Raw genomic sequence first — 20,292 nt, 5'->3', positions numbered from 1 at the left:
TCCTTAGAATTGATTGTTCTAAGGATGATCAAAACTATATAAAAGGCTAAATTATCATAAACCTGATGCTAAAACAAAAAGGTTGTGCTTACATTAGGAGGAAAATTGCATTTATTCGCATACTATGTTGCAGGTTTTATGAGCTGGTTCATTTTCCAGATGTAGGTGAGATGTTGATAGAAATTGTTGCTCTTGGATCATTCCTCCAGGTAGCTTGTTTTGTAACTGCTGTTGAATTATTAAGACTATTTTTATAAAATTAGGATTCTAGGGCCCCTAAAACATATCTTCCTTCATTGCTAACTTTCTTATTCCCTTTGTAACATCCCAGCTTGTGGTTTATGATTTTATGATAATTTCAAGAGCATTACTCTCCGGTGTCAACATAGTTAACATTTTATGTGGAGGTAGTAGCAGAAGATTTTGTTTTTTAACTCACAGAGAGAATTAGGATTTAAGAACATTTCTTCTGTGTCACAGAAGATTCCAATATAAAGATACTAGATAGCAAAAAGCTGTCTCTTAGACAAGAAGATATTGCTAAAATTTTCCATTTTGGATGTTGTCATAGTGGGTGAGTTTCACCAAATTGCTAGAGATTATTTTCCCCTCTGAAAAGACTTTGAATCTGTGTCCCTTACAATTTTGAGCTTCCCTTCAGTAGTTTTCTGATATTGTAAGTACTGTGGAAACTTTGTTTAGTCATATCCTGTTGTTTACCTGGTGCTTTTGGTGAAGAGAAATGGCTACACTTAGATCAGCAATAACAGTCTGAATCTGTGGATTATGTGTCTGGGCAGCCAACAGAACCCAGAGAGAGAAATCCAAAATTATTTGTATCAATGTAATATTTAGTCTCTTTTGCACATTGTCCATGCAGGTGAGCATGGTGAGACCTGGGGGAAAAAAACACATATCATTTTCATCTTCTTCCTTGAAAATCACTGGACACTAGTCTGATTGCAAGAGAGTGTCATACTGTGCATAAAAGTGTAATGAATCCATGGTATGGCTGCTGATCTTTAGAGATTTCCCAGCTCCTCCTCCTTATATGAACACCATTCCCACCAACAGCTGTAGGACTGCCACACACAGATAAGGTCAACCTATTTTTGTCACCACTGGAAAGATGCGAACTGTCACTGTAAGACTGAGGGATATTCAGTCTCTGACTGGAAAACAGTTTTTGGGAAAATCCCGCTTCAGTAGAACTCCTCTGAACTCCTGTACTTCCAAGATGAAAAGAAAAGAAAAAAAAACAGGAAAAAAAAAAAAAAAGAATGCTAACAAGCCTCTAATGTAGAATAAGTTTGGCAGGAAAAGAAGAAAGTAGTTGGAGTAATTTTTAAAATCCCTATCAGTAACAAAATTAGTCAGTCCATGCTTGTATATTGTCGTGGAACATCCCCAACAGGAAGCCATATGTAACAGTTTTGTTGCATTCAGACCATACCATGTATCTCTTACAATGATGCCTGTCGAATTGACTCAGGTTTTTTTTTAGTCCAATTTTCTTAAACACTTGCCTTGTTTGATACGGATAAAAAGAGGACAAATTCTATTATAAGAATTAGTGGAAGCAATGATGTTTGTCCAAGGCCTAGGAAAACCTTGCAATTTAATTCAGCTGCAACTGTAGATACCAATTTAGCAAAGAATCCTACAGAAATCTATAGCCAAAGGCAGTGGCACAGGAGAGAATAATTTCTTACCTGCAACCTGGCAGTTAATGCTAACGTTTGCTTTCTGGATTGTTTTCAGCGTGCTTCCAATATCAACCGTGACAGCCAGTGATTCAGTGTTGATCATGGTAGCTCTTGATGCCTTTATCAGTGGCTTTCCTGCATAAAAGAAACACCAAAGTTTATCATAACAAGCACATCAGAGTCCCAATGGGATAGATAGGCTGGAACACTCTTTGTGAAAGTACATACAACAGGCAGGCAGAAAATTAAGTGTAAGACCCCCTGCTTTTTCTAATATTTCAATGTCATAAAATTCCATGAGTAAAGCTGTCTTGGAAAAGGAAAAGACACAGTTGAAGCCAAGGCAGAATAGCATTAAGGCCATATGGACATACAGGAGAACCAGCTGAATCAATAAAGACCAGCACAAATGAAACTGCAGTGAGATGCTTGCCTGGTGCTGCAGCTGCACTACCACCCTTTGGTAAAGACCAAATCCAGGAGCCTGAGTGATGGCTACAGGCATAGTGGAGAAAGTTTAGCATAACATGAAAGCTGTTTCTACACATTGATCATGGTTTCCTTAACCTACAGGGGAAACACCAGGGTTGGGAAGACCAGATCATAACCAGAAAGTTTTCTCATAATGGCCAGCAGAAGAGGATGAGGATGTAAACTGTATTAATGCCATACACTGTTACTACATGTTTTAGATAAAACCAAACAGGTTGTCTGATGGGTAGGGGTCTATCTTGATAGAGCTACTGATTGCCCACAATAAAGTGTGCTTTCAACATTAGTGAGAGCAAGTCACGGTGTTTTGCTGATGTTGTGTCTTTGTGGGATTACTTATGAAGTTATCCAGGATCAATGGCTCAAGAAGCCTTCTGCAAATCCTTTTGTAGTGCTACTGCAAAAGGATGCTTTACAAAACAGGTGAGAGGTACCCAAGCTTAGCTTTGAGAGAGAGGACTAATGCAGCAGAGCTGAAAAGAGCTGAATTAAGGTGTTTCCCTGTCTCAGAGAAGTGCTTTGCAGTCAGGATGTTGCAGGAATAGCTGAACATAACACAATTGCTTCAAATAACATGGGAATTGGGTGTCTTCTACTCAGTGTTACATTTTCATGCACACAATTTGAAAAAAATCTATAAACATCTTTTTCCCCCCATTTTAAATAAATGGTCAGATACCAAACCAGATATCCCTGTTTGCCTCCAAAAGCTGCAGTTTCAGGCTAATGTCTATCACTGGCTTTATTTGTATGTTAATTTTGCCATGGCTTACAAAGAAAAGATGGATGTGAGAAAAATAACTTGATTTCATTGAGCTCATGGAGAGTTCTGAAAATTTAAGTCAGTCTTAAATATAAATATCTTAATATAGCTGTATTCCCACATCTTTTAAAATATACCATTCATCTGTAAATCCCATCTTATCAGTTTGGTATTTTTTATATTTTACATTTTTTTTAGTTTGGTGATTTTAGTGCCCAAGAATAGCTACATAAAATACTGCATATTATTGTTTGAATACCTCCAAAAGTTTTGATACTTTTTTGGCAAAGTCTAAAGAAAATGAAACTTCTTCAGCTATCCATCAGCCTTTTATTTTCCTGATTGGTTTCCATAACCCCACCACAAGATTAAAAATCTTTTAGCTGTTCAACCCATAAATGAGTAGGAAACCATTGTGAAAAGAAAAAAAGCATATTCCACTGTCTTTTTTTTCCCATGTATGTGTTAAATGAATCAGAAAATTCTTCAATGAAATAAGCTTTTGTCCCCACTCTTGATTCCTCTAAAGATGATCTCAGCTTTCCATGTTTTTTGGAGAAAATACTTCCATTATGCCAAAAAGATTGTTACTTTGTTCCAAAAACTGCTCAGTATTTCACTTTGCTATTTATATATATATTTGCTATTTATAGGCTGTTTAGCTCTTTGCCTTGGATGTGAAATGCAAAAGTATACCAGTTCCTGAGAGGAGTTCTGCTTTAGTCTGGGAAGCATGAATATTTATTCACCTAAAATTTTAAACATAAAAGCTATAAATATATAGCTTTGTTAATTAAATATAATAAAAAAATTAAAGTATTTCTGTGTCATATGTATACCTTATGCTTTATTTTTACAATGTCATACAAAATTATTGCCACAGCATGTACAAAAACTCTGACTTTTACACTCACTGAACAATGTGGACAGAATAGCAGTTTTGACTGATAATTTTTTAATGTCATGTTCAGCTTCATGCTGGTGAGGCATAAGAAGTTTAGTGTGGTGGTTTAGTTGCTTCTAAAATATGACACTGCCCTAACAGCATCACTTCTACCTTGCTGCCTGGAGTTCAGCAAAGTTATTTCTGATAGTAGTAGTGTAAAAAGGATTGGTGTCTTCAGTTTTGCCTACAGGTAATTTGTAGCTCTAATTCAGATCTTTCCTTTTTGCTCCGGAAGATTCACCCATTCTGCTAAAGAACAAGACAAAGTATCTTTCTATTTGATTTACTGATTACTTTTCTAAGCTTCACTGTTATCCACTGTTGCCTTCTTACATTTTCTTTATGCTTCTCTTAACTGAAATTTTCTTTGTGTTTGGTGTAATTTTTTTTCTAAATTAAATCTAATCAACACCTATTCCTTCCTCTAGTCATACATGGATACAATGGCAGCTGATGGTTGCTGCCTATGCATTGGAAGCCTCCAAGCATTTCCACATGCTGAGGCAGTGAAATGGATAAGTTTGCAAAATCAATAAGATTTTCCGTATTCCTAGCATGTTTACTTTTGCCTTGATGATAAATCCTCCTTCTGTAAAACCTCTTTGCCCTTTCACAGTCATTAGCTGTCGTATGACAGCTGCTGCTCCTGTATCTTTCCCAACAGTTCATGTCTGCTGCTCCACCCTTCTGCTAGTCCTGATGTGATTGTGAGCCTGCTGACCATGTCTGCCAGGGAACCTTGAAGAAGCTGGATTCATACTTCTAACTCACTTTGCCATTGGCTTTTATCTGAATCAGGTTTTTTTAGAATTGAATTCTAAACCAGCACAGGATGTTTAATCTGCTTTAGAACCTGTTACTAGAGAAAGAGATACATGGAATCTAATTTTTGAAGAACTTCTATTTGCTACAATTGGAACAGTGTTAGCCGCCCCTGTGACTGAATACGATGTAGAGTTTGATCCTGTAAAAGATTCAGCTCTGGAAGTTTTCTGGCTTGTCTAATGTACAATTCAGTAAGTCCTGCAATCCATCTGTTTTGAACAGATCAGCATTAGGTTTAAAATGAAGCATAACATTTGGAGGCTTGAACTGCACTGCCCCTACATGATGCAAAAAACCAGGATAAGCACTGTTTTTAAGAGCATAGCAGATACAAAAAAGAGAAAAAGCATTGATGTATTGCAGAGACACATAAACCTCACAAACTACCTATGAAAGTGTCAGGTTTTTGTGGAGCTCATACCCTGTATTTTCACCAGTGTACTTCTATTGACATATTTTACATAGCTTTAGCAAACCTCTTCCCTTGCAAACAACTCTGTCCAGATTCACACAAATAACATGGACCTGCAATCACAGAGGTTAAACTATTACCTGCTAGGGTGACAGCAATGGAGACAGAGTCAGATCCCAGGGCATTGGATGCATTGCAAGCATAGAAACCCACATCAGCTTCCACAGGTGCTAGAATCTGCAAGGAGTCATCAGGCTGAAGGAGCAACCTGGCATAAAGCAGAAAGAAAGAAAGATGTAACAGTCTCTTAGTCCATGTGAACATGAACATATTTACTGGGAATTTTTAGGCTTAGGTAATATTTTTTATAGATCAGGCCTTTGGATTAAATTTAAAAATCTATGAAGAAATTTAAATTCTTACATTGAGACTGTAAGTTGTGATTTCTTATATTAAATTTTAGTCTCATTCTCAGTTCCTCTACTGCTGACATGTGTGTTAAAGAAAGACTGCCAAGTAATTAGGACATCTGCCCAGTGAAACCTCCTCCTCTGCTGTAACACTTCTGCATAATGCTGACTGAGTTTCCCAGCATTGCTGTCTTCCAGTTCTGCAGCATAGGAATAGCAATAGTAGAGAAAAAGCCAAATTATTGCAAGCGAAAAATCATGAAACATGCTGAAGCTATGCAGAAAGAAGTGAAGTGAACCACAGGCTCAGTGTTAAAGCCTGAAATCATGTCAGATTCTTTTATTGATGGGCAGCTTGTACAAGCTCGGCAGTTTTGATTCTTTCCTAATAGTCAGTGAAGATAGAGAGGATTTTTCAGCTCCTCTTTGGGCCAAATCCACTGTTTCTTTCCACTGCCAGTAAGAGGAACCTACCAGGAACTCAGTGTACTGCCTATGGTTAAATTGAATTAATATGGACTTCGTGCTCTTATGAACTGCTTCTTTTCACTGTCTGGTTTTACAGTGGTATAACTCAAAAGGTTGTGACATCCACTATTCCAGCAAGAATTCAGTCCATGAGTTTGTGCTTCTGTACCCTTATTTTCATCACACTGTGTTTCATGATTGTTGCTTCTTTCTCTGAGTTTTCTCTTTGGCTGAAACTGTAGATAAAATCTACTGTTCTCATCAGCAACTTTCAGCAGTTGTTGCTTGTAAACTCTTAATAGAGGCTGTGATTGACAGTGGGTGGCAAGGGTGAAACTGGGGGAGGGATATGCCTGTAAAACACATGCAATAGAAATCTGCTCACAGATCCTGGAATTGATGAGTTTCTTTACACTCCCATCACCACTATAAAAACTGTTGTCTCATGAATGAAAAAGCCACAGATTCTTGATTTTGTTTAACACTGTGGGTGGTAGATCTCTAAACCAAACCAGATTAGGGCCACCCACCAAAATGTATTATAGGAAAAAATCTCCAGAGTTAACATTATTTTTTTTATGCTTTAGTGAGTAATAAGAAAAATAGTAATTATCAATAAAAGAAACACCTGTTTTTAAACAAGTTTTGTAAATACTTATAAAAATGAACATTTGCAAAACAAACATGAATACTTTTAAAGTTGCATCTATGCTTGCATGGCCAAAAACCCACCAATTGTTGAATTAATTCCCTTCCCACTTTTGCTGTCAAGGATGTTTTTCTTACCTCTTAGTCATAACCAGGGCTGACTAGATAGTCACTACTAACAGTTACAACAACAGATTTTTTTTATTTGCAGAACTAATGTTAGCATGCATCAGTATCTCACACATAAATTTTTAGTTTAAAACTGACTGCTTCAATCATTACATGGAATTCATTAAATCTTCAGAAGTTGTCCCAAATTATAATAGCCTGTAACATTTAAAAGTTCTGTGTGTTCTGTCTGCATGTCTGCAAATACAGTATGTAGGCAGGTCTTCAGTTTACACCAAACTAATGCTTGCAAGGCCCCTAAAATAGTTTTAATTAATGTTTCTGACATCTTCAGGCTGAGGAAAGATCTTGCCTAATATTGCACCTTGTAAAACACAAGGATGCATAATTTGTTTGTTATTAATCACCTCTCCTTACATAAACCACTCTCTGTCAGCTTAAGTCACCTCAAGATCTAGCACAAATATTTGAAAAATAGAGATAGTCCACGTAGATACTTGACTTTTAAAAAAAATCAACTCCTACAGCTGCATCCTCATATCCTTTCAACACAAGTTTTAATGTCTTTCTCCAGAAACAAACATAATGTGCTCTTCTTTTCAATAATTCTGTTATTTTTGCATCACAATTTAGCATAGCTACTTTTCTTGAAAGCAGATCCTTTATCAATCCTCATTGTATAGAATTATTTTGGCTGAATTTCCTATTTGCTCATAGATTGATATTTTTGTTAGGTATTGAGTTGCTTATAAGGGGTGGAAAAAAGTCAACCAGCTGTAGCAATTCTTTATGTCACCAGCAGGTCTTCAGAATCTCATTTATGGACTGAAAATAATACAGCTTAATATTTAATCAGTCTCATCTCAGTTGCTCCACACTGCATCGCCTCCAAAACAAAAATATATTTTTCAGGACATATATCAATGACTAAATCAGACAAATGCCTAACATGCACCTCACAAACACCTAACTACATAGCACTTACTGTTTATATGGTGCTCCAAGTCCTTTTATAAAATTTATTTCTGTTTTAGAGAAGTTGACTCATCAAGTACCAATGGCTTCCCTGTGACAGAAATTGCAGCATACTAGCAAGGCTTACTAAACAATGCATAAATTCCTCAAAGATTTTTCACTTTTAAAATTGATTCCTAAGGAATTTAGTCTGAATTTTCTCTAAAATAAAATATTTTCCAACATATACAGCAATCAAAAAACTTTGATATGGATACTAGTAGGCTCTGAAATGGCATTCAGAACCCATGCTGGTGTTAACTTGACTCTTTAACCTTAGGAGAGAATAATTCTTTTGTAAAATATGCACTCAGGATGAATAGGCAGACACAAGTTGGAGATCTTTTACTGGAACCACTGATAGTTTCAACTGTTGTAGCTATTTGTGTCATATGTTTTTGTTCTCTAAAGTAACTGAAAACCAGCACTTTCTGGAGGCCTGTATATCTTTTTGCGACTGTACCCAGACTAAAGCCAAAGCAAATTAATTTTTGCAAGGATAGCCACGCAGTAGAAGTCATACCTTTAGGTGGATGAAACAGCTTACGGAATGGGGCAGTGAGAATAAAGCCATACATCAACCATCATTACTGGACATCACTGGCTCAGACAAAACCCATGGCCGCCATGTGTAAAAGTGAATGCTTTATCTCAGTGGTTTGTATATACAAAACAGGTAGCTGTCACCCAAACTAAACCCAGCAGCCTATACTCTAAGAGTTGCAATGCCACCAAGTATTTCTGAAATCTCAGTATATTCAGTAGGGTGTGACCTGAGGAACTTCAGCACTACTCTCTGGCCATTCTCAGGCTGGTACAAGGAAACCCACCTCTATTTATTTCCTTATTACCATTAAGATAGAGGTGGGCTGGAAAATCCTCTTCTCCATTCAATGGTTGGCAAAGTACAAAGCAAACAAACTGCAGAGCTAAAGGACAGTTCAAACATACCAGACATACCACCACATGTTTACATCTGTGGCCTTGCAGTTTACAGCAGGACACTGTAAGACTCTTTAAACTGCAGCTTCCATTGACACAGCTGACTGATGGGCAGCAAAAGCATTCTGAGCCAAAGCCAGAATACAATACTGATCTAAAAAAACCCAGAAAAAAAAAAAATCCACAAAAAATTAGCTTCCAAGATATAGGTGTTGAGTTGCACCTGAAGCTCAGAGCATGGTAATTTCTTCCCCCACACACCAGCCTGGGGGAACTATAAATGATGAGTGCAGAAAGAAGTTCATAGAGCAGTAACTACCTCAATATTTAAAGAAGAGTTGTGAATGACGTATGCCACTAACTGGAAAAGAAATTATACTTTTCTCAGACTTTCTGATAGAAATTTTGAACACACACAACCGACTGATAATTCAGAAACAAGCCACAACATTAAAGGCAATTTTAGCCAAATTGAATGGGAAAGAAAAAAAGATTGAAAAGGAATTGTGAAATTATATATTGAAAAAAATCTGAACTAAAACTTCAGGAATCATGTAAGTGTCTTTTACTTCAGCTAAATTAATCTACATGTTGTGATACCATGAGAGATTCTAGGGTATAAAATAAACTTGCCAATTACTCTTGACTGTAATGTCTAGCATTCCTCATTTATTAACTTCATGTAACATCCCTTCCCTTTCATGGATGCCACAGAAGTTACAGTAATTTCAAGCAGAGAAAAAACCTCAACTTAATGGCCCAATTCTAATGGGATATAAACACTAGATGAATATTTATATATAAAACTTGTTTTGGGGGTGGCCTACAGTCATTTTCACAGTAGTATATCTAAATGAAGGGATTCTGTATGTCCAAGTCCTGATTATGACTGTATGCGATTTCCACCACAGGTACATTCTTGTTCTCTGTGACCTCTACCCCTTCAAAAGTTACTTTTTTTTTTGTGTGTTAAATTTAATATGCTTGTTAGTCTTCAGACAGAGAAGCAAGAACCAGGAAACTCAGATCATTATAGAAAACAATTACTTTTTCTTTGATTTAATAGTAAAAATAAAGAAGGACCTAAGAAGCTAATTTTGTAAATGTATAGACGGGGCAATTTTACCTAAATCAAGACTTTACTGGATGATCCATGAGCACCACACTGGAAATTAATTTCTGTTTTGACTCCCTCTTTTCCCATGACCTTATGACTAAATGTATATGTTTGAGCTGACGTCATTATCTTATGCAGAAGGAGTTGCTAGCAGATCTCTGGACAATTTTTTGTACTGTGTTGCTCATTATTACTGCCTACTACAGTTTTTTCCTGTTCTTATATAATGATTTCTCACAGAACAGAACCAAAATATAAAATCCCAAGCATACACATGAGAATAATGTATGTTATCAACACAGTTGAACATATAATGTGTACTGAAAATAACTTCTTTGTGCTCCTCCACACAAATTAATAATGTGGAGTAACTGGAAAGTAAATACTACCTGAAGGAAAAACAGCATAATTTTTTTGGTATACTGATAAAAGCATTTTTTTTTTCCAACTTCTCAGGTGACACCTGGGACCAACATTCCAGAATTTAAACAGATGAGGATTCACCAATTCAGATGAGAAAACAAAGGCTAAATGATCGGTCTGTTGAGATGACAGCAAAGCTGCAAACAGCCATGAGGTGTAGTTCCACAGTTTACAGCCTTCAGCAGAACATACACAGTAAATGGTGATTGTAATGCCCTTTGAGGCTTATCCTGGAGAAGTTTAATGCATGGATGCATATATGGAAGGTCAAAGCCTCATCTCCTCCATCTTCTCTTATATATCTGTCAAGCCCTCCTGGAGCTCTAGGAGAAATGCAATTTCAGCTCCAACAGAGGATAACAGCAACAACCAATGACCAGTTTTCATATCTCTATATCAGTCTTCATAGCAAAAACTCTCCACCTTCAGATGGGAAAATAAGCTATGACTCCCAGTCTCTGGATGAAGAATCCTCTGTTGACTGTATTAGGCGCTTATGTCCTTTAGTACTTTCCAATCCCTTCTTTTTTACTTACTCAGTCAGAAGTAAGGCTCCTGTCTGACCCAGCATCCAGACCTTGCTGAAGATTTACAGTGCCCTGTTTAACCCATTTACCAATTCACATGCATTTGCCCTTCCTTCTGTTATGAAATCAGACTACAGCAAAACATGGCTTTGTCCACAGACTGACTGGTAGTAACACATGGAAAGTGACGAGTCAAAATATCAATTATTTTCTTAAAAGTTAAATAACATGCATTACCTATCATTGTATTTCACTTCCTCTCCATTCTTAGCCCAACTGATGGTGGGCTTTGGGTTTCCCACTGCTTCACAGTGAAGCAGCACACTCAGTGTGCCACTTGCTAGGACCACCGTCTGTCCCAGGTGGGTGACAACCTCGGAAGCAGAAAGTTGTTGTGCTGCTGAAATCTTTCGGAGGATGGCAGGCTTTTGATGAGGCCTGTGCAAGCCATTTTCTAGGTCTACAGAGGTGGGAATAAATGTTTCAGAAGATGACATCCTCAGGGAGCTGGTAAATCCAGAAACACGTCTGTGGAAAGGGTACTCAACTGAGGCTGAATCAACTTTTCGCCTTGATGCTTTGAGGACAGATTCCTGATGGTCCAAGTAGTTCTTGAAAACTTCATGGGCCAGGTGCACAACAAGATGCTCAGTGTAGATATCTTTAAGCTCCTCAGGCTGTTGAGACAAATTCCTTATGATATCATCCAGGTGTTTCTGCTCTGTGACCATAGTAAATGGCAGGCTATGCTCCCGGCTCTGGTCCTCTTCTGAGGATGTGTTTCTCTCCACAGACTCCTGGGCTTCCCAGGACTCCAAATTTTCCACTGGCCACCCTCTGAGCTGTAGCAGCCTTGAGACAATATAGTCATACCATCTGCTGGGGTTAGCAAGGTGCCCTCGCTTTTCAGGCTTGCTACCATTGAAGAAAATCCCATTGAGATGTTTATCCTCTGTTCGCAAGGCATCATTTAAGCCAGCCTTTGTCATGACTTCTTCCTCCCTAATACCAGCTGGCTGCCCAGAAATGATCTTCTTGTTGCTTCCAATCAGTTTAATTATGAAATGCTCTCGGGCTGACCCTGCTGTGCAGGTGTATGTCCCGGTGTCTGAAGGCTTCAGATGATGGATTTTCATGTACTCGTAGGGTGCAATGGTGATATGAGCTGAACTGACAAGCCTCTTGTCATCCTTCTCCCAAGTGATCATTGATTTCCGGAACCTCCTTGTAGGGCATCGGAGGACAACAGAAGTTTTGGGCAGCAGGTAGGCATATCCACCCACAATGAAATGCAATTTCTTCTGCTTCCTTGTCTGGATGTAAACTTGCTTTACAGCCATAATATGAGGGCTTTGCTTATGAGCCGGTCTGTTGTGCCCTGAAATATCATTATATAATTAGTATATGATACTATTAAACAAAACAAGTAGTTTACATTGTTGTGGTCAGCATTTGACCCATTAGACAGTAAGGGGAGAACCTGGCCACCTGTTGCTGTACATTAAATTAGAACAATCAAAATAAGAGGAATAACAAGACACACTTCAGGAATGTGAAAGTAGCCTAGAGTATATGCAGAAACCAAATATTCAGGAATAAAATCTTTACAGGAGAGAGAAAACTTCAGTGGAAACATGGTTCTTGTTAAAGAACTTCAACAAAGACTGTTATTCAAGAAATGCACTGAATTGTGTTTATCACCCAAACCTTCAACATGATCAACAATGTGATCTTGCAGCTCACAACAGTAAGGAAAAATTAAAGTCTTGCTACTCAAGGAGTAATGTTGGACAGAAAAAAACTCTCTGGGCTAGGCTTAAAAACATGGTAAATACTATTAAAATGCACTAGTTCAGTGTGTCCTTCTGGTTTCCTGATCTCTGTGTCAATAATCTTTATTATGAAGCACTAAATTAAGCTGCATAGGCATATATATGCCATGCAAAATTTGGTCCAAGCTTAAATTCTAAATATCAGATCTTCTTTTCTCCCCACATACCCAACATTCAGCAGTTTCAGAGGCAAGCTGAAGCTAGCCTGACTTTCACATATCCAGTTGGCTTACTGCAAACTAGGGAAGAGTGTACAGGGGGACTTGTGATGGGCAAAAACAAATGCATGAACTACCAACATAAAATACATCTAACTTGTATCACACATGGTTTATTAGAAATACATATTCTACATGGTTCATTAGAAATCTCAGGTCATTGAGGATTTGGAGTGACATAATGAAATAATAGGTTTCTAAATGATCATCAGCAAAATCCCTTCCAAACCATTTTCATTGTAGCTGTTCTAGCAGTTTATTTGCTCCAGCCCTCTGGCTGCTATGCTGTATCTCCGAGCCTCTACATTCCAGCTGTGAAATTCAGATCAAGATTTTGGTCAGAATTTTGCGCCAGTTCTTCCAGAAACTAGTAGCTCCCTTCCAGCACACTGGCTGATATCCAACTCCATTAGTGAAATCTGTAGCACTCCTCCAATGGCTTGGCTTATTTACAGACAGAAGAACCCACTCCTCAAAACTTAGTAATACTAGTGCGAAAGCAGGCTGTGAAGCAGGAAATTGCACAGATTTCTTAGTGAAGGACTTCCAATCCCTTTTCCCCAGACACTGCCAAACACCTTTTCCACTTACGTGCACAGGGGCCTAGTGAGCAGGGCCTGATCAAGGATGAGAATGGCAAAGGGAGGCAGAGTGAGGAATTGATGATAACAAAACCGCCGGTTTTCAGCATCTTTCTGCAAATAGCATTTCGACTCTGTGTGCCCTCTCCACAGCTCACTGAACACTAGGAACAGAATGAGAAACAAGAGGAGAAATTAAAAAGGTGCTCCTTGTCACACACTCCCTCCTCACTTCCCATATCCACATTGCATACACACACCTCAGGATAGACCAGTAATAGTTTTCAAAATGTTACAGCAGTATAAAGCAGAGCAGCATCTGACCATGCAGCTGCAAACAGTGCAGGCACAGTAAGGAGATTAAATACTTGTTATTTTCTGTCCTGTAAGACTTAAATTCTTTCCATGCTCCTGTTACCATTTCTTTTCTGTCAGATGGGGTCTCTTGTTTTAATGGTACTGTGCTAGAGTTCAAAGCAGTCTTTGAGCTTTGTTTCTATATGTCTGTGTCTGCTGGCTGGAAAAACTCCAGCTCATGTAAAAGAGCAGACCTCATGGAGTTGAAGATCACAGTTGCATTCTGGGACAGATAAAATCTCACCTGAGCGTAATCTTTAAGATTTGCTGTTGCAAATCCATTTAGGAATAATAAAGGGATGAGTATTTTAGTCATCAATTAATTACCTCAGCCTTCTAGTTACTACTACACATGGCCTACACAGAATAGTATAAACCCTCTAATACCAGACTGTAGTGCTTGTTGCACAGGTGGACATGGTTTGATGGACTTCAGAATGGGTATTCAGTTTCATATTTATGCGTATAGTATTGTGGAAAAAGAAATACAGACAGTGCCTTTGCACTGGAACCAAGCAGCAGTCTGTAAAAAAGAGATAGAAAATGGGTAATGCACTCTAATTACCATCTTCACCACCAGAATGGCTAAGTGTCTCCTGGCAGAAGACTATGAAAACATCCACTAATTTAAGTAAAATGCCCAGACTGATCCCCAGAAGAATGGTGCAGGTGGGACAGCTCGGTAGGGCGATTGGCACTTCTTTTACAATTTCCAGTTTCCAATTTCCACTGCCTTCCATGAAAGAGGACTGGAAGAGTGGTGGTAGAAACTGAAAGATGCACAATGATTTTCATGCTTACTGACATGAACCTTTGCCTTTGCTTTGACCTTATAAAGTAAAATTATATTTTTATAATATCTCTCCTCCTGTCCCCTTTCATTCACGTCTTCTCCTGTTCTCTCCCTTCCTCTTCTATTCTCTTCATCACAGGAAAGGGTTGGAGTGGCCCCAAGAGGAAAAGACTATCAGAACAGCTAGGTTTTGTCAACAAAGAGCATGTAGCCTAGGGTAATAAAGATTACTCTTCATCGATGCCTTGGATTAAATAATAACCAGATGCATGGACAGAGGCAGGGATTTATTTTTGGAGTGTGACTTGTGTTTACACCAGAAGGGTCTTAAAGGCTTTGTCAGATAGCTAAAGCACATCTGTGGAGGCAGACACCACAGGGGAACTAGTGATAACATCCTCAACCAGGATGATAAGGACAGATTACAGGACGATACTGGGCATAACATGCTTTGTAAAGTCTGACTTTATTTGTCTCCTCTATCCCAACTGGCTTAGGATCTTCATCTCCAAGATCTGTAAAATATTCATGCAAACAAATAGCATACCTGTGTCCAGTCAGAGAGAAGCCACTCACTGGGACAATCCTCATTTTTGCAGGCTTGTTGTGTAATGGTCCTTGGCATGGAGCAGAAAGTTTCTGGCAGCTCTAACAAGCTTCCATCTGCCAGGCGCTGCTTACAAAGTGCATCTCGCTTCTGGACACCACCGCCACAGGTCTGTGAACACTGAGAAAAGAGAGACAGCCACCTCACATCACACCACTTGCTGCAAAACTAGTTGTGAATTAGGGTAGAAATTAACACTTGGCCTTGGCCAAACAGAAAACATAGAACAAAAATTTCAGAGACCTTGAAATAGACTGCTTTTAAAATGTCAAAATTATTTTGGAAAAGGGAAGCATCTTAGTTTGCTAATTTTTAGAAAAACTGTTTCAATATTTCTGAAGTGTCCTCTTTCAAACTATTCTTTCAAAAGACACAGAAACAGTGAGTCAGCATTGCAGTACAGAGATGGCAAATTTGCCCTCTCCACCTGGAAAATGAGACACATGTGATGTAGAGAATCTAAATAGTAATATCTGTGTCTGAGCTCTGACACACTGTCAGAAAGAGTGGAAAAGTCTTGTCCAGCAGTAGATAAGTAAATTGAGATTATTAATATCCACAGAACACACCTCCCCTCTCTCTTTAATGTAAATATCCCTCTCTGCATCCAATTTTCTACTCAAGGAGGGCAGGAAATTTTGAGTAACCAAATTTAGTACTTTCCTGACTACTTTTTGTAAATTTATTTGCTCAGCTTTTTTTTTTTTCTCCTGAAGTTCTTTTCCTGAGTCTAGTAACAGGTTCCCAGTTCCACTCAGTTCAGCCAGCTCAACTCCTTTTCTCCTTTTTTTCTAGCAAAGAAAAGGGGGAGATTGCTTACACTGATATGACCAGGAATTGATTATAGCCTGTGACATGGCAATTATTCAAGGGAAGTAGACAATAATATGGAGAAGTATTAAAACATATACTTGAGCAGTTAAAAGGGGAGTGTTTTAAAAAATCTTGCAGTCATGAAAGGCTCTTCTCTCTTAGATAAAGAGCTGCATGAACTTTAATGCTAGCCTACTCAGGCTAAATACTCATTTAGGATAAACATTTTCTTTGAAAGACAGAGAGGAGTGCAGAAAGACATTTTTATATTTGTTTTCTTTTAATATGTAAAATCAACTTTTGTCTTACTTATTTAGAATGTTGCAAAGCTCAAAGACTTCTAAAAATTTAAGCAGGAAAGACAGTAGTTTTCAACTAATGAAAATGAAAATGTCTATCAGCCTCCCCTTTGAGGAAAATTCATTCCTGAGGAAGAAGAAAAATATGATTAAAAGTATTATTCCAATGTTGCCTAAGGACTTTTATCATATACAAGATACCAAATGGGTTACTCACTATGAATATCACAAAGTATGTTCCTACTATCAATCAGTAAATCTCAGGAAGTCTCTTTGTCCTTCCAACTCTACCAGACATTAGACAAAATATATATTTTCTTGCTTCTTGGACTTTATTCACTTACACAGTGTTGCTCCTGCACAGGAGAGCCCCAAGAGTCACACCAGGTGCCTGACAGCACTGTTCAAATGCTTCTTGAACTGTGTCAGGCTGGTGCTGTGACCTCTGCCCTGGGGAGCTGTTCCATTGCCCAGCCACCCCCAGGGGGGAGAACCTTTTCCTGATATTGATCCTAAACCTCCCCTGACAGAGTTTCAGGCCATTCCCTCAGGTGCTGTCACTGTCACCACAGAGAAGAGATCAGCGTCTGCCCCTCCTCTTCCCCTCACAAGGCAATTGAGACTGCTGAGGGCTGCCTTCAGTCTCCTCCAGGCTGAACAGACCAAGTCACCTCAGCTGCTCCTCACAGTTTCCTCTCAAAGCCCTTCACCATCCTCATTGCCCTCCTTTGGATGCTCTCTAACACGAGAGAGTTAGCATATCTTTCTAGCATATCCTTTGGACACTCTCTATCAGTTTAATGTCTTTCTCATATCATGACACTCCAAACCAGCCCCCAGCACTCGAGGTGAGGCTGCCCCAGCTCAGAGCAGAGCAGGACAATCCCCTCCCTTGCCTGGCTGGTGAAGCTGTGCCTGATGCCCCCCAGGACAGGGTTGGCCCTCCTGGCTGCCAGGGCACTGCTGACCCATGTTCAGCTTGCCATCAACCAGGACCCCTGGGTCCCTTTCCATGGTCTCCCACGGGGTTTAATTTTACACTGCTCTCTACTCAAGGTATAGAACAGTATAGGTTTGTTCTTACTGTCAAAAAATAATTCTCTGCTAAGATTCCACAGTAAGATAAAGCACCTGCAAAAGGAGTAAACACTTTTTTCTCATAAAGTCTCTCAGTTTCTTTTAAGGTCTGACATTTGAAAATTTAGAAGAGACATTTTATGGTATAGATTAGAAATAGAAAAGAAAATATAAGAAAATACTACCAATTTTCCCATGCTGACTTTGTTTTAAAGTCATTGTTTTGAAGCAAAGACAGCATTCAAGAGCAAATAAAGAATGTTGGGACTGAGATTATAGCACTTATTCACAAATAAAACAAAAGTGAATGAAGATTTACTAATGGATGTCTCCCATTTCAGGTATGCAGAACAGATATAGGACCTTGTAAAATGAAAACCTAAACTCTTCTCTAGAAATGCACAACTGAAAATGATAAAGATTCTAATGCATTTAGATATATTTTAATAAAGTAGTCTGGAATATGTAAAAAGATATTTTAAAAATTGTTTTTAATGATACAACACTATAATTATTGTGTGTTTACCAGAAATACCAGGGCTTCGAATGACATTTAATTCAGACAACCCTTCCTTACAAAAATAAAAGGCTTAGAAAAGAAAACACTGGTAATTAGAGTTTAAATCTTCTGGGGTTTTTTTGTGTGTTTATATTAAACCAGTGTGATTGAGTGTCCTGAAAAGTACCACAAACTCCACTGATGAGGCCAAATAAATGTATTGAAATCTGGCTGTGTGGAGAACAGATTTTACACTTTCATGTTGGTGAAGCTTTAAAGGACCTTCCCTAGGGTGAGGAAGGCACCTTCCTGAAGGATCCCTCATCTCCCTGTGTGGGGGGAATCCTCTCAGGAGCCTGGGGAGATGGGAGGTGTTATGGGTCCCTTAATGCAAGAAAAATAATTTCTCTTCAGGTTTTCTTCTGCTGGAGTGATCGACTGCAGTTTTGCTGCATGACTGGAGGTCACCTCCAGAAGTTGTCTCAGCCACTCACATCCTTTTCAAATGTTTTGTTTTCTTTCCATGTCTCAGAAGCCAACAACTGTAATAATCCCTAAGTGTAATGCACAAGCCTCATGGTGCAGGTTTTCAGATGGGCAACCTGTGTGAGACTGAGCTGCAAGATCTGGCTTTCTTGCAGGGTGGAAATATCTGTAAAGATGATGGTGTTGCAAAGAAAGAACACAGACATCCTTAAGAAATGAGACAATGGAAATTGATTTTGGTGGATTAGAGGTTTTTTTCTGGCACAGTACTCATCTGAACAGAAGCAGAAGACAGCAGGTAGAGAAGCACATTTTTTGTACCATTTCCTCCAGTGAAAGGTAAGCACAGAAAATATTCAGTGTCCAGCCTAAAAAGTCTGTGGAAATAAGGCAGAAGAGCTACAATATGACTTTTGTTGAACTTTAGCAATGAATCACAGCACAGGTTCTCCCTCGGCCCAGAGAAGATGCGAGCTAGCTACTACCAGTGTGAACCTGTGAACAGTTTGTTTTAATTTCTTATTAACATAGTTGTAAAAGCTTTTATACTTAATCAATATTCCTCCTCACTAAGATCTGCTAAGCCTTTCAGAAATAGCATTTGAGAGCCCTTAAACAGCTGGAAAATTTACTTTACGCAGGTGAAAGTATGTTTCTTTAAACTTGTTGAGGAAGATGCTACAATCTTGAAAAATCTGTTTGGAGATAGCTCTAGCAGAAAAAAATTGTTCTAATGTGGCCTATAGCTAATCATCACTGTTTAGCAAGAAAATAATTTTTTCCACATATTATAACATATCTCTTCTGATTGTTCACATACACTTAGAGAAAATTGCTTTCTGTAAGGACTGTGGCCAATTATAGGACTTAAAAAAGCATAGGTGCTCCTTCTAGCATATCCTAATTTTAAAATGCTTGACTTTTGTTATTATGTTATGAACTAGTAGAAGAGTATTTGCTATTTGCAAATATAACTTTTATTACACCAATAGCTTGGAAATTTTCAACAACTAAGTATATACATGTGTGTGAGTATGAGTAGACAAATTAAAACATGATATATCACTGAATTGTTTCAAGCAGAGGACTAAAGCCTTAGGCTTATTACCTAGCTTTGACAGACCATCAGACTGGAAAAAATATTTTTACTGGGTTGGTTGCCCAAACCCAAAGCTCTCCCAGCTTCATGGCCTAACCAAGTTCATTAGGTAAGTACATTAATATCTCCCTGGCTGTCTGGTTAAGTGAAGAACAGATTTTATATGGAGACACTGAATAGGCATATGTAAGCACTCTGCAAAATACTAATAGTTTTCACATAGTAGAGAATGAAGACTTGCACACATCAAAAGTGAAGATTTAAACAGGTGCTTTCCTTACAACTATACCACATAGCCAATTTTTCCTTTAGTCTTGACAACACTGCAAGATTTTTTCTTCCTGCAGTGGTATTACTAAAACTGTTGAATTACAGCCATTTAAAGAAGCATTTTTAAGTCTTTTGAATTATGCAAGCATTTTAATTTGCAACCAGATTTCAACAAATTAACTCATTTCAGAGTGCTTTATAATGATGGAAAGCCTTGTACAGACCCATTGTGTAGGCAGGAATTTTTATAAATAGTGCAATAAAGCATCCATCTCCCAAGGGTAAGTGTTTAACACACATATCTTAATCTGCAGCATGTGGAATATTTCTTGTATTAAACAAAATTATTACTTGAGAATATATTAAGTACTCCAAATGCTTTAAAGACTCTTTTATCCTTAATCCTTCTAGTTTAGTATTCCTAAAAATTTAGACATAGCTCACCCAAGTCCACTCACTGCAGCTGACCATTTTATTCCAGATATTTTTGTTTGAAATCTATAGCCAGTTGTTAAGATTTTCCAATAATTTTGCACTAG

The 20,292-nt window shown here is 38.3% G+C and overlaps 1 protein-coding gene across 1 annotated transcript in view; it reads right to left on the bottom strand.

Moving 5' to 3' along the window:
• Window positions 1-20,292, bottom strand: part of LOC110473151 (ADAMTS-like protein 1) — a 71,973-nt gene that overhangs the window by 27,261 nt on the left and 24,420 nt on the right. The window contains exons 4-8 of the mRNA XM_021535445.2: window positions 15,151-15,330; window positions 13,464-13,617; window positions 11,060-12,200; window positions 5,285-5,412; window positions 1,713-1,841 (exon numbers count right to left, since the gene is read on the bottom strand). Coding sequence (XP_021391120.2) covers window positions 1,713-1,841; window positions 5,285-5,412; window positions 11,060-12,200; window positions 13,464-13,617; window positions 15,151-15,330 — 1,732 coding nt within the window. The remainder of the gene's footprint in view (window positions 1-1,712; window positions 1,842-5,284; window positions 5,413-11,059; window positions 12,201-13,463; window positions 13,618-15,150; window positions 15,331-20,292) is intronic.

The sequence above is a fragment of the Lonchura striata genome, chromosome Z, assembly GCF_046129695.1.
Source record: "Lonchura striata isolate bLonStr1 chromosome Z, bLonStr1.mat, whole genome shotgun sequence".
NCBI classification, from domain to species: domain Eukaryota; kingdom Metazoa; phylum Chordata; class Aves; order Passeriformes; family Estrildidae; genus Lonchura; species Lonchura striata.
This window is presented reverse-complemented; position numbering and strand designations above follow the sequence as displayed.